At 45.3% G+C, this 14,672-nt stretch overlaps 2 protein-coding genes across 3 annotated transcripts in view; one reads left to right on the top strand and one right to left on the bottom strand.

The window, feature by feature from the left end:
* The window catches only part of SCOC (short coiled-coil protein), a 302,069-nt gene extending 290,294 nt beyond the window's left edge, over nucleotides 1–11,775 (bottom strand). Inside the window, exon 1 of the mRNA XM_075066283.1 lies at nucleotides 11,768–11,775. Within this exon, the coding sequence (XP_074922384.1) occupies nucleotides 11,768–11,774 (7 nt within the window). The 5' untranslated portion in view covers nucleotide 11,775. The remainder of the gene's footprint in view (nucleotides 1–11,767) is intronic.
* The window catches only part of MAML3 (mastermind like transcriptional coactivator 3), a 372,281-nt gene that overhangs the window by 166,109 nt on the left and 191,500 nt on the right, over nucleotides 1–14,672 (top strand). The window lies entirely within an intron of this gene.

The following is a 14,672-nucleotide window of genomic DNA, read 5'->3' as shown; positions in this document are numbered from 1 at the left end:
GCAGAATACCAAGATGAGAGCGGCCCTCACTAGTTGAGAAGCAGTAGGGCGATAGCCTTCTGGAAGCTTGCAACACCAGACAGCTACCAGTCCAGTCGGCGATCAATTGGAGGGGCAGAGTTACTGTGGGGGCTGCTGTGATGCACAAGTAGCCAAGCTAATCATTAAGCTTGCTGCTACGAAGGGTGTGACTTGGAAATGTGCAGGTCATAGTGGATGGCTTTGTTGCAAATGGGATTCCCTAACTGTGGTGGGTGATGGATGGAACCCATATCCCTATCTTGCACCGGGAGCACCAGGGCCAACCAGTAACAGTAAACGAAGAGGGTACTTTCCATTGGTGCTGCAAGCACTGGTGGATCACAAGGGATGTTTCACCAACATCCACGTGGTGGCCGAGGAAGGGTTCATGACGCTACATGTCTGTCTGGACAACGCTACTCTGTTATACTCAAGCAAGCATTACAAATTCCAACCAGACACCAAAAAATACAGTTGGGATGTTGAAATGCTATAGTTGGTCACGGCGGGACCTCAGCCTACTCCCCTTGATGTCGCATAGTTTTCATGAAGCCATATACAGGCAGCCTGGAACAGTAGTCGACGGAGTTGTTCCAGCTACTGAGCGCCTGAGAAGTGCAGAATGTGGTAGAATGTGTATTTGGACATTCCAAAGGCGCAGCTGGTGCCTATTAGTGACTCGCTCAGACCTCAGCCAAACGCAATATAACCCCATTGTATTGCGCTTGTTGTCGTGCTCCTTCAATCACTGTGAGAGTAAGGGGGAGGACCTTTATTGTGGTGTGTGGTAGGCTCGAGCAAATCAATGTGGCCAGCGATTAGCGCACAGCCAGCACGACCCAGGACGATTCAGATAGAGCACGCGTCTGCAGGAGAGTAAGGTGCGCATCAGACGAAGCTTTCAACCAGTTTCATCTTGGGTCAGGGTACAGTGTGACTGTTGTGTTTTGTTTCTCCTTGATTGATGATATTCCCTGTAAGCCACCCACCTCCTCTACCTTCGATTACTGTCTTGCCTTCCTATAGAACATAAAATCACCTAGTTAATACATAATGTGATTGTAAAAGGACGAGAACTGACAAGGTAGCCTGGGTGGGAGGGAAGGCACTAACAAAAAGGATTTCAATACTAATGCTAGACAGACTGTATTGGTTGGCGTTCACTGGGTTGGATGCGCGGGTGCATGGCCCCCCAAGCATTCTTTATTGTCTGGTGGGTGAGCGGCTAAGGGAACTATGGGAGGGGAGGGTGGTTATCACCACGGCGCTCGTGTGATTCACTTGCTTGCGCGACGTTCCTGAAGCTCCACCAGATGCCGGAGCATGCCGTCTTGACACAGCAGCAGCCTGGAGTTGCATCCCGACACCCTCAGATCTTCCGTGCCGGCCATCCTTCATCTCCAGCGTCTTCCTCCCTCACGTTATCCCTCCTATGATCACGTTGTCCCTCCTGTCCTCGTACGGTCACTGGCATATTTCCTGTACTTGATACCACGTCCTTCCACTCATCACGTGAGTTCTTCATTGCGGTCACTTCATGATTTCGAGAACATTTCGTTCGCGTTACTTTTTTTCTGCCGCCTTATCTGAGATAGCCTTTGGGGATGGAGAGGAAGACTTGAAAAAATTTGCAATCTACCAGGAAGGGAGGGAGAAAAGAGAGAGAAGTAGTCTTAAAAGATACAGTTTACAAGAATATGGTTGTACTCTTCACTGGTGAACAACCACTATTCACCTTACATAGCACTGTGATCTCTACTACTAAGGTCGCATTTTGATCTTAATACTGAGTGCTGCAGCTTTGGAGTTAACGAGATTCAAGGACGCAGGTCCGGGCATCAGAATTCCGCTTGCTTTGTGGCCATGGTACGTCATCTGTTTTCTGCTTCTGCAGCCCTTCATTATAGTCCAGCGCCCTCCTTTCCCAATAGTGAAAGCCCATTGAGTCTGCTTCTTTCCTGTTAATGTGCGAGCATCAGAAGCCCCATCAATTCTCTGGATGATCGCTTTACCCCTCCCCCACCAGTGGCTGGTATCCTGGAAGATCGCTGCTACACCCTCCCCCCCACTGTGGCTGAGTAAGGCGGAAGATCCAGCTAGCCAAACACAAAAAGCTCAACGCCATCCCCCTCCCCTCCCCCTGGCTTGGCTAATGCAGGGAAGGACTTTCTTTTAGCCACAGGGAAACAGCCGAACCAACTCTGTCCCCGTATTAACTTCCTGAATTTCAACCAATGTTACCATATGACGATATCCTCTCTCTGGATAACTGCAGTGAGAGAAAGAACGGATGTTGCTTGAATGCTAGCAAACGCCCCGGACCATATGCAGCTAAGGCTTATGTCATGCCGTGATACCAGATTACTGCTACCATGCACCTGGCGTGTCATGTGTCCTCCACCCATGGAGGGCGGAGTCAGCTGCCCCTGCCCAGAAACTTTGCAAAGCTTTGGGGAGTCTCCGAGGAGAAAGCTTCAATGGAAGAGGCCCTGGAGGTTTCCACTCATCCCTCAGACTGTTAACAGTACTTTGTCCAGTAACTTTTCTGGCGCGAATGCATCTCCAAAGTCCTCAGGAACATTAATCATAAAAAACACGTGCTTGTAAACCAGTGTTTTATATTTGCAAAGGTAACTCACCAGAGGTCCCTTCCATGACTTCATTTGTCTGGGATAGGTGGCTGGGAGGGCTGCGGAGGGTTACCATCAGGGTGAGAAAAAACTCCTGGCTGTTGCGGAGAACGGAGTGCTGTGCCTTCTGCAAGCTCATCCTCCTCTCCTCTTCCTCATCCTCTCCTGTCCACAGATCTGCAGGCATGGCGAGATTCACACACCTCGGAAATCCACGACAGCGGGGGGGTAGTGTGCGGACCCCTAGAATTGCATGCAGTTCAGCGTAGAAGCAGCAGTGTTTTGCCCCTACGCCCGGACCTTCCGTTGCTTCTTTGGTTGTAACAGGAAATGAAATTCAAAACTTCACAGGGCTTTTCCTGTCTACCTGGCCAGTGCATCCAAGTTCAGATGACTTTCCAGAGCGGTCACAGTGGTGCACTGTGGGATACCGCCCGGAGGCCGATACCATCGAATTGCGGCCACACTAATCCTAATCCGACATGGCAATACCAATTTCAGCGCTACTCCCCTCATTGGGGAGGAGTTCAGAAATCGGTTTTAAGAGCCTTTTATATCGATATAAAAGGCTTCGTTGTGTGGACGGGTGCAGGATTAAATCTGTTTAACGCTGCTAAATTCAGTATAAACGCGTAGTGTAGACCAGGCCATAAACACAAGCTGCAGAAGCTACAGTAAGCAAGAAGTCCTTCCTAATACTGCACTGTTTTCCTCGCTCTTTGGTATCTTGTGTATCTTCTGACCAGAGGTACATTTCCACATTCTGCAGTTGGCTGGCAGAGATACTCCTGGTGAAGGAAGCAAACTCCTAACACCTAGCATGAATGGTATTTGATTACTGCTAATTACAGTGCTGTCACATAGAAGGGGAAAAGAAAGACGGCTGGCTTTGTCAAATAGCAATGAAATAACCTGCTGTCTGTGTACTGACTTAATGGCTTTAATTCCCAGTACATAATCAAGATCTGGTGAATTTGTTTGAACATATCAGTAGGCACCAAATATTTCAATTAAGGTCAAGTTGTATAAGTAGTTTTGCTCTAGCTGAAGCTGTAAGAGTCCTGACAAAGTCCATTTTGAAACTCATGAAAGGGCATTGCAGAGGGACAGTAATGGAACTGTAACCTGGACCCTCAAGGTTTAAATAACACTCTTCCCCTTTCCCCCATTAAACCCTATGAGAGTCTTCATTTTGCTTCCCCCCACCCCCCTTTCTTCAATTAAGTTGGTTTCTTCATCAGGATAATGTCCACCAGCAGACTCCATGTGCTCTGGCCTTTTTACTGCAAGGAACGCTTCCTGCAATTCATCCTGGACAAAGTCATGCTCAGAACATCTCTGGATTTCACACCAAAGATGGTCTTCCCCCTTCCACGTCTATGAAGAGATTCTCTTCCTTTTTTTTCTGACTGACACCATCCCACCAGTACCATTCTTTCAAAGAAATCAGCTGCTATCTCTGAAGCCAATGCATATTACAAAAAAAGGACTTGGGGATGGGATGCACCAAATTATGCTCAGAGAGCAGAATTTATTCTAAAGTGTCTAAAGCCACTTTATCTAGATCAAAGTTGCAATCAGAGAATCTTATTCCATCTTTGAACACATTTCCTTGAAAGATTCACACTCATTCAACCAGCTTATTAGCAGCTTCATAGGTGCAGGGGAACAGGTGCTCATGAAGAAATCTGCAAGGCCATGACCTGGACCTTCTTTTGGTTGCTGGATCCTGCAGACTGTCCTCCCTATCAATACTTATTTAATCATACAAAAAAATCCACCTTTTTTAACTTAGTGCAAAACTTTACCTGTTAGGTTAAATGGAGGGATGAAGTAGGTGAGGTAGTTAGGTGAGCCATCTTGACTCTTTTGCAAAATTGGGCATTAGTCCCATTTGCTCCTGCCAACTGATCATCATTTGGCAAGAACAAACAAGACAAAGACACAGTTTTGCCAAAAAGGTGGAGTGCAATCCCTAGCAGGACATGGAGGAACTTCCAAATAGGGGTGAGCAGCAATGCCATCCCCACGTGGGAGGGAGGGCTCAGGAGAGTGGCTTGGGCCAGTCCCCCATGCACTGGAGGGCGGTGAGGGGGCCTCGGACTGGCTGAAGGGGTGGGAAAATATGGTCACCCTACTCTTATGTTTAATTCAGTGAGAGCTGTCTGTGTCCCACAGCTCTCAAGATCAGAGTAAGGGCTTGTCTACACTGGCACTTTACAGCGCTGCAACTTTCTCACTCAGGGGTATGAAAAAACACACCCCTGAATGCTGCAAGTTTCGGTGCTGTAAAGTGCCAGTGTAAACAGTGCACCAGTGCTGGGATCCATTCCCTTCTTGGAGGTGGGTTTGTTTACAGCTGTAACTACACAAGCCATGTTAAAGTGCTGCCGCTTTCACCTATATAATTGTTATGGAGGTATTTAATGCATTGGATAAGGAATCACATGTTGTGATAAGCATGTATACCATAGGCGCCAACTTTTCCTATGGGTACTGCTCAGGGAAGAACTTTCGGCGCCTGTGCACGTGGCAAGCACGAACACCTATTGTGGAATAGACATGAGCAACACGTCTCGAAGTACACCAGTTACAGAAATGGTAACTGTCTTTTTCCATATGTATGAAATCCATCAATATTATGCTGAACATGAAGGGCCTGTTCTACACGTAAAACTTGGTGTCCTGTGTTGCTCATGTGTGTGAAGAATTCAGACCCGTGAGAGACCTAGTTAAGCCAACTGAAGCCCCAGTGCAGACACCAGTAGGTCAACAGAAGAATTCTTCTGTTGACCTAGGTGCTGCCTCTTGTGGAGGGGAATTTACTACAGGAACGAGAGAAACCCTTCTGTTGCTCTAGCAAGTGACTATGCTACAATGCTATGCTGCTGTAGCGCTTATAGGTTGTAACATAGATATACCCTGAATATCAGACCTTTGGAGGATGCTGTTTCTGTTGTTGCACCTCATTGCTGCATTCTTCCCATTTCTGAGAATTATGGGCTAGAGTAGGAGTTGGCAACCCTTCGGCATGAGAGCTGATTTTTAATGGCACGCTGCTGCCTGCCGGAGTCCCGGCAGGCAGCTACGCTCAGCCTGCCCAGGTAGGCAGCGGGCTGAGCGGGGTGCCTGCCGGAGTCCCGGCAGGCAGCAGCGTGCCATTAAAAATCCTGCCCGGCCCGGCTTGGCCCACTCTTCTCCATTCTCTGCTCTCCACCCCCCGCGGGGGCAGGGGGCAGAAGCTTGGTCCTGCCAGCTCCCCTGCCTCTTCCTGTAGTGTGCTGGGTTCCTGGCCCTCCTCTGCCTCTCCGTCTCTTCCTCCGTGCCGGCCAATCAGCTGATGGCCCTTGTGAGGGAGGGGGTCGGGAAGGTGCAGAGTCAACGTGCTCGCTGCTCCCGGCGGAGGCAGAGAAGAAGCGGGGGAAGGGCCTTGGGGAAGGGGTGGTGGTGGAATAGGGGCATATCCCCTCCAGCCCCCTGCCCTGACCCCCCTCACACACACACACAGCCCTCTGCCCTGAGCCCTGTACTACTCTCCTCATACACACCCAGCCCTCTACTTGACTCCTTTACCCCTTCCATGACCCCAGCCCTGACTCTGGCGCCCCTCCCACCCCCTGCCCTGACACCTGCACCCCTCTCACATGCCCTCTGCCCTGACTCTTGCACCCCCCACATCCCCACTCCCACCGTGAGCACCAAACGGGAGCTCCTGCACACAGACACCCACATTCCCACCTGCACCGCTCACACCAAATGGGAGCTGCCAAGGTACCCCTCCCTCATTCTAGCTCCTGGCCAGACCCTTCACCCCCAGCCCTGTGCTCAATGCACTCTCACCCTCAGCTCAGTGCAGAGAGAGGAAGAGAATGGGCCAGAACCAGGGAGAAGGTAGGTACCCACTGTAGGTGGGCAGGGCAGGGACCCCAGACTGGCAGCAGGCTGAGCAGGTCTGGCAGCCGGGATCCAGGCTGGCAGGAGCCAGCGGATGGAACACCTGAGCGGAAGTGGGCTGAGCTGCTCAGCTCACTGTCAGTCTGGGGTCCCGGCGGCTGGCCCTGCACAGCCTGCTGCCGGTCTGGGGTTTTGGCTGTCGGACCCTTGCCAGCTGGGGTCCCGGCCACAGGCCCTGCTCAGAACCACTACCAACCTAGGTGAACAGAACCCCAGATCACCAGTGCGCTGAGTAGGCCGGCGGCGCAAGATCAACATTTTAATTTAATTTTAAATGAAGCTTCTTAAACCTTTCTAAAACTTTGTTTATTTTACAATACAACACTAGTTTAGTTATATAATATATAGACTTAGAGAAAGAGACCTTCTAAGAAACATTAATATGTATTACCAGTACGCGAAACCTTACATTAAAATGAATAAATGAAGACTCGGCACACCACTTCTGAAAGGTTGCGGACCCCTGGGCTAGAGGCTCAAATGCTGTAAAGCGGCACAGGTCCAGTGACGTCTGTGAAGCTGCAGCAGTTAACATCAGCTAAAGATCAGGCCCTGCATTTTTATCTGAGTAGGTGGAACTTGTGTTCCCTTTAAACCTGTTGTATCTATAACAAAGATGGATATGATCATTAGTATTTCCATCTTCAGTACTGATCCTATCTGGTCTAACACTTTCTTCCAAAAATTCATGGTTCTGTATATCCAAACACATGAACTGTGGTAGTTTCCTGATTTTTCTTGTACACTGCTAGCAATCACAGAATTCCATTAATCCCTCAAGGTGCAATCTTTAAAATGTCTGTGAAGGAAGGTAAGTTGTGTTTATCTTCATTTTAAATCTCTCACTTAATTAAAATCATTTTTCAGCATCAGAAATCAGTTTGTATCAGAGTGAATCAGGGTAGGCTATTTATTCTTAGCTTGTTTTAGGTACAGATCATCTTAAATATTTAAATCCAATAGCCAGTTCTATCTTTTAGAAGCCTGGTGTGATTTGGATTTTAGGATTGTCAGTAAATGTTTTCCTGGGACAGACAAGTATGTCATCAGGAACTCATGTAAGCAGAGGTGTATCTGCAAATATTTTGTAGAGCTACCTTATTTTGTAGCTTCATAAATTGCATGAATAGTAACTATGTGGAAGTCTGAGTTTCTTAATCTTCCTTTTTACACAAGTAAAATAGTAATCCTGAAAGCCTTTGCTTTAAATAGATTGTGTGTGTGTGTGTGTGTGTGTCTAAGCGCACATACGTGTGTTTTTTGAGAGGTACTGTAGAAAGAGATAGGAAGAGATCTTTACCAAAAAAGCCTCAACAGGTAATATTAAATTGTGGTGTGTTGGCAGCTATTGATGTCAAATTCTTCAGTATGTATTCTCACATTTTGATTTTTTTAATTTGCATTTTACTTTTGCTGCTACAGTTCTTGTTCGATGCCCTTACCTAGAAAACTTAGTAATTTTCCTACATAGTTAATATTCAGATATGAAAAATCTATTACAGTTTAAATGATGAATAGATGCTAATTTATACATATATACTTATACTCAGAATGCCTAATTAATGATCTTCTGTGTCAGTCACGGATATGCAAATGATTATCTTTTGCAACTCTATCATAATTGTATTCCCCCTCTCTAGCTTAAATTTGGGGGAGCATTTTAACTGTGACTTAGAAAAGGATGTAAAAGAAAACAAACAGCAAAACAACCAACAATTATTTAATTATTCATAACTTTAAAATGTGTGGAGTTGTGATTATAATGATAGTTTTATAAATCAAAACTGGAGAGGCAGCAGAAAAAGAGCTTAATGTTTTCTAGCAATATCTATCTATCATATGTCTGGTATGTTCTGTTTGTTTATCTGCATGTCATTGAGAAAGACAAGACACATTACAAAGCAAAATATCCCCCTTCCACTAAAGCTCCTGTGGAAGTGGTGAAAGGTCTTTAAGTGTGTAATCAGGGGCAACTTCCATGGACTAGACTGAAGTGACCACAAGTTCCAGGTTGTCGGGCATGTTCACATGTGTCCAGGGTCCTGGATTGACAGGGCCAGGGAGCTCTGTTGGCTGAATAGTAGCTGGTCTGACTTGCTAAAACACTAGTAGCTCATCATCCTCATGGGGGGGTGAAATTCATCCCTGTGCAGCGGCCAGGGACAGGCCTTTTCTACCACTTTAGTTCCCTTGTGCTGTCCATCTAGACATAAGTCCATTTGTCCCAGAGCACATAAAAAGCCATAATTCCTTGTTCCTCTTAAATTGCTACAAAAATGTACTCGTCCTGCAGTGGACTGAAATACTCCCACTACTTTTCATTTTGTTTTGTTTGTAAGTATTTCTATGTGAATATTTATGGAGCCAAAGCTATAGAGATCAGTCATTTGTAAATGTTGATTTTGGATTGCTTGGCGCATTAAATTGAAATTGAGTCAGATTTTCAACTCTTTTTATATGGGATTTGGGCACAGTAAATCGAAGGAGATCAATTGCTGTGTTTCTAGTGTCTTGGAATGAAGATGGTGGTGTGAGTCCTCTAAAGTCATGCTAAAAATAGCAGTTCTCCTTTTAGTGATGGTTCCTTATATGTTTTTCAAACGCAGGTACACACATGAAGCACATGCTGGAGACAGAAGATTTCTGTATCAGTGTCTGTTTACCCGCACATGCGCTGTACGTTGTCTTATGTGGCAGGCGTGATTATATGATGCTGTGTAGGATGATGTCCCCTCAGTTGCTTCTTACAGCCGCATGGTTGCAGTTGGAATCCTTGTTCCTCCATGCTCATAGTTCAGCTGAGAGAGCATTCTAGTCTGTTGTATGTAATCATTGTTCTTGTTTTCTTCTATAGTTAGTGTTAGTTAGTGTACTTTGTCTCCCCTTACCCTGCTCGGGGCCCACCTGGCCCCCCAAATTCTCTGGGGGACAATGCCCCGCATGCCAGAGTTCAAGAAGTCATCTAGTCCAGCTCCCTGCACTCATCGCAGGACTAAGTATTATCTAGTCCATCGCTGATAGATGTTTGTCTAATCTGCTCTTAAAAATCTCCAATCATGGAGATTCTACAACCTCCCCAGGCAATTTATTCCAGTGCTTAGCTGCCCTGACAGGAAGTTTTTCCTAATGTCCAACCTAAACCTCCCTTGCTGCAATTTAAGCCCATTGCTCCTTGTCCTGTCGTTAGAGGTTGAGGGGAGAAATTTTTCTCCTTCCTCCTTGTAACAATCTTTTATGTATTTGAAAACTGTTATCGTCTCCCCTCGCAGTCTTCTCTTCTCCAGATTAAACAAACCAGTTTTTTTCAGTCTTCCATCTTAGGTCATGTTTTCTAGACCTTTAATCATTTTGTTGCTCTTCTCTGGACTTTCTCCAGTTTGTCCACAACTTTCCTGAAATGTGGCGCTCAGAACTGAACATGATACGCCAGTTGAGGCGTAATCAGCGTGGAGTAGAGTGGAAAAATTACTTTTTGTGTCTTGCTTACAATACTCCTGCTAATACATCTCAGAATGATGTTTGCTTGTTTTGCAACAATGTTATGCTGTTCATTCATATTTAGCTTGTGATCAGCTATGATCCCCAGATCCCTCTCTGCAGTACTCTTTCGTAGGCAGTCATTTCCCATTTTGTATGTGTGCAACTTATTGTTCCTTCCTAAATGGAGCACTTTGCATTTGTCTGTATTGAATTTCATCCTATGTACTTCAGACCACTTCTCCACTTTGTCCACATAATTTTGAATTTTTATCCTATCCTCTAAAGCACTTGCAACCCCTCCCAGTTTGGTATCATCCTCAAACTTTATAAGTGTACGCTGTGCCATTTATCTAAATAATTGATGAAGATATTGAACAGAACCAAACCCAGAACTGATCCCTGCTGGACCCCATTCAATATGTCCTTCCAGCTTGACTACAAACCACTGATAACTACTCTCTGAGAACAGTTTTCCAACCAGTTATGCACCTACCTTATAATAGCTCGATCTAGGCTGTATTTCCCTCGTTTGTTTATGAGAAGGTCATGCAAGACAATATCAAAAGCCTTACTAAAGTCAAGATATACCTCATTTACTGCTTCCTCCCTATCCACAAGGCTTGTTACCCTGTCAAAGAAAGCTATCAGGTTGGTTTGACACGATTTGTTCTTGACAAATCCGTGTTGATTGTTACTTATTACCCTATTTTCTTCTAGGTGTTTGCAAACTGATTGCTTAATTATTTGTTCCATTATCTTTCTGGATACTGAAGTTAAGCAAACTGGTCTGTAATTCCCCAGGTTGTCCTTATTTCCATTTTTATAGATGGGCGCTATATATGTCCTTTTCCAGTCCTCTGGAATCTCTCCTGTCTTCTGTGACTTTTCAAAGAGAATCGCTAAAATGGCTCAAATATCTGCTCAGTCAGCTCCTTGAGTATTCTAGGATCTGGTGACTTGAAGACATCTAACTAGTAACTAGTCTTCCTCTTGCTTCTAATGTATTTGCAGAATGTTTTCTTGTTTCTCTGTATGTCTCTAGCTAGTGTAATCTCGTTTTGTCCCTTGGCCTCATTTTGTCCCTACATACTTGTGTTATTTGTTAATATTCATCCTTTGTAATTTGACCTAGTTTCAACTTTATGTAGGACTGTTGAAGATCTCCTGAGTAAGCCAGGGTGGTCTCTTGCCACCCTGGCTTACCCAGTGATTGTTGGCCTCAAGTCTTTCACATGGCTGTACACAGGCAACACCGTCATTCTCTGTAAAACACCAAACCAAATCTCCGACAGGGATTTGTGAGGAGTTTACAGAACTCTGCGCTATCAAATCATGCTTCAGAACTTATCCTCTGCAATGTGATGTCAAAACCTGAGTAGTGATGACCTGACTCCAAGGAGTGAGTCAGTCCAATCCAGTGGTGGGCAACCTGCGGCCCACAGGCTGCATGCAGCCCATCAGGGTAATCTGATTGTGGGCCGCAAGACATTTTGCTGGCGTTGACCATCCACAGGCATGGCCCCATGCAGCTCCCAGTGGCCATGGTTTGCTGTTCCCAGCCAATGGGAGCTGCAGGAAATGGTGGCCAGCACGTCCCTGCGACCTGCCGCTTCCCGCAGCTCCCATTGGCAGGAACAGAGAACCACAGCCACTGGGAACTGTGGGGAGCCTTGCCAGTGGACGGTCCATGTCAGCAAAATGTCTTGCAGTCCACAATCAGATTACCGTGCTGGGCTGCATGTGACCCGCGGGCCGCAGATTGCCCATGACTGGTCTAATCTGTACTGCTTTATTTCTTTGCTAATACAGATTATGACCATTACAACCTAGGAGCCTAATAGCCCCATGACATCAAATGATTCATCATCATGGATGTACTATTCAGTTCTTTACAAAGGGAGACCGACGTAATGGGGGAATTTTGTAAGAGCTGTCTGTAAACACTGAAAGGCTCAAGCATTCTCTATACAGCTATGCTCTCTCATTCTGCATTCTTCTCTTTTTCTCGGTGGAATGCTGGATCTTATTTTTAAAAATGCTGATACTTAACTATTGTCTTTATGGATTGAATCTATAACTGGCTGAAACCCCTTGAGTGTATATTCAGGTGCCAAGGCTTTTCTGCTGCCTGTCACTTATTTGAATGCCATATGGTATGTATGTGCATGGCATGGACAGTGCTTTGACCACTTTTGGCTACTTTGTTCTTCATATATCCATGCCCACAGGCCCTGAAAAATCTACAAGCGAAGGAAAACTAAGGAGTCCATACATTAGGCTTTCCAGAAATTCCATGGGCTGTGAACATTAATACCATAGAGCCAGTTTCTTGGAGGCTCACCTACACGTGGCATTTAACATCCATCATAATCACCATCATAACAGAAATGGAAAATGGAGAAATAACAAAACTCATGGAGAAGCAGAAACTCCTGTGTATGGACAGCTTTTTGGATGTACTGTTGTTACAGGTTACTGTAGTGAAGCCTTGTCACACAAATGGGCCATTTTCAGTGGAATGGTGAGAAAATCCTCTTTTGGTTTTGACCTTTTCTGTTTTGTAAAACTGACTGGCTCTAGCCCTGGGATTTGTAGGAAACAGCAGCCCACAGCGCTTAGTTCCATTTGCTTGCTTCATCTACTCTAGCAAAATGATGCCTTCTTGGCCAGCTATACACAAAACATTGAGTCCTACATTAATAATATTTTATTATAGATGTTTTACTTAAAAAAAATAATCATCAGTAGCTATTTAGAATCTGGTTGTTAGTTCTCATCAGATTACAATGGTTTGAAAGTGGGTCAAATCTGGGACCTAAACTTTTTGATGATTGTCCTTTCAACTCTGTTTGTACATATCCCCACTAATTAGTCCCTAACTATTTTCAGACACTGTTTTTGTTTACGTAGCTTTCAGTTTCTGTTTCGAAAAAATTGCGAAAAATGTCTCTTCCTGGAGCAAAACTTGGGAGGAGAAGTTCACAAAGCTGCTGGAAAAGCAGCACAGCCCCCTGTCTGAGCCAACAGCAGGGAGAGAAATATAACGTTTGTAGAGGGAATGGCTCCCTCCTCCTCCACTTTGCATGCGTCAGCCACAAAAATAGCAACAGCAGGAACAAAGCTCTGTTGGCTAATAAAAAAAAGAGAGAAAGGTGATGCAGTTCCAAGCTGCACTAATCAAATCTTTTCCCTGTGATAATCAGGGAACCAGGTTAGTTGTAGCTGCAGAAGTACAAAGTTCTGGGATTTCCACTTCTGTTTCTCCTTCTTGCCTGCTTGCATTGGCTTTGTGGTCACTTTAGCCATGTCAGCATGTTGAAAATTGCTGACAGTAAACACTGAAGGCATGCATGCATGCTACTGAAGAAACCACAAGGAAAACAGCCTTGAGTAAATGGTGGATTTGCTCATTGTGACATGTTCATGGCTCCCAGGCAGAATAGGGAGACTCTTGCAAAATATAGGGCTTGGAATGGTTTTTATGGAAATGGATATGACCCACAACCTACATAGCTTTTCTTTGTGGGTAATGATATGTGCAGTAGGAGAGCAGATCATTGTGTATGATGTTGTACAAAATAGGAGAGGCATTAAAAATTCCCATTTGAGGTGCAAACATGGACTGTTACAGCAACAGTGTGTACCAGTTCCTGTTGTTCAAGTGATAGTATTTGATTGTCCCTGGTAGGCCACAGAGTGGCCCCAAGAGAAAGAGAACTCACAAAATTTTGTGTTATGGTCCATAGCTGCCTTCATCTTTAATATGAAGATGAATCCTGCAGGCACTAGAGATTGCTCCAATCAATATGGAGCATTGCATGCTGGGGCCTGTCTGTTGTTTACTCCATTTTATGTAAATTAAGGGTTGTCTTCAAGCTCCTGGCAATTTGTCACTGTGGCTTTTAGTTTGGCAAATTTTGGGTGCTCTGTGGTAGGGCAAAAATGCATATTCAGATGACCTCACCCTTTTTGTGAATTGACTAGATGGCAGAGTGCTTGTACTATGGATGAGTTCAGCCTCTGGACCAAGACTGGGAAGGGATGAGAGACAGCTCTATTGCCTTTATTGTTTGTTGTTGTCTGGGCTTTGTATTGCAATGTAGCTCTATCTAGCAGGGAGCCACGGGGGCCTCTGCCTATATTGAGCCAGGAAATGTGTTTGCTTTAAAACACCATTGAACTGCCTCAGGTTAACTGATTTTCAACGCAGTCTGGTTAGCTAGTGCGCACAGGGCCAAGCTGTGTGTAAGTTGACTTTGGAAACCATTTCCAGCCTAAAAACTTGATTCTGATCTTGCTTATACCAAACTTGCACTGCAGTAACTCCAATGTCACTGATGATTAATATCAGGGTAAATGAAATCAGAATTAGGCCCAAAGGCCCCAAGTCTCTGTTGGACTTCACAGGAGGCATAACCTGGAGGGGCTGGGAGATGGGACAAAAGTGGCTTTATGCCATGAATTCTGGATTTGGCTGGGATCCTGCTTTACCTTTCATATCCCTTTTCCCCCAGCTGCCTGTTGACTAAAATAATTGAAGCACAGACTGCTCCAGCCACACCCATTCTGCCACTACATGTCCCCTCA

Source organism: Chelonoidis abingdonii, chromosome 5, assembly GCF_003597395.2.
Source record: "Chelonoidis abingdonii isolate Lonesome George chromosome 5, CheloAbing_2.0, whole genome shotgun sequence".
Classification (NCBI taxonomy): domain Eukaryota; kingdom Metazoa; phylum Chordata; order Testudines; family Testudinidae; genus Chelonoidis; species Chelonoidis abingdonii.
This window is presented reverse-complemented; position numbering and strand designations above follow the sequence as displayed.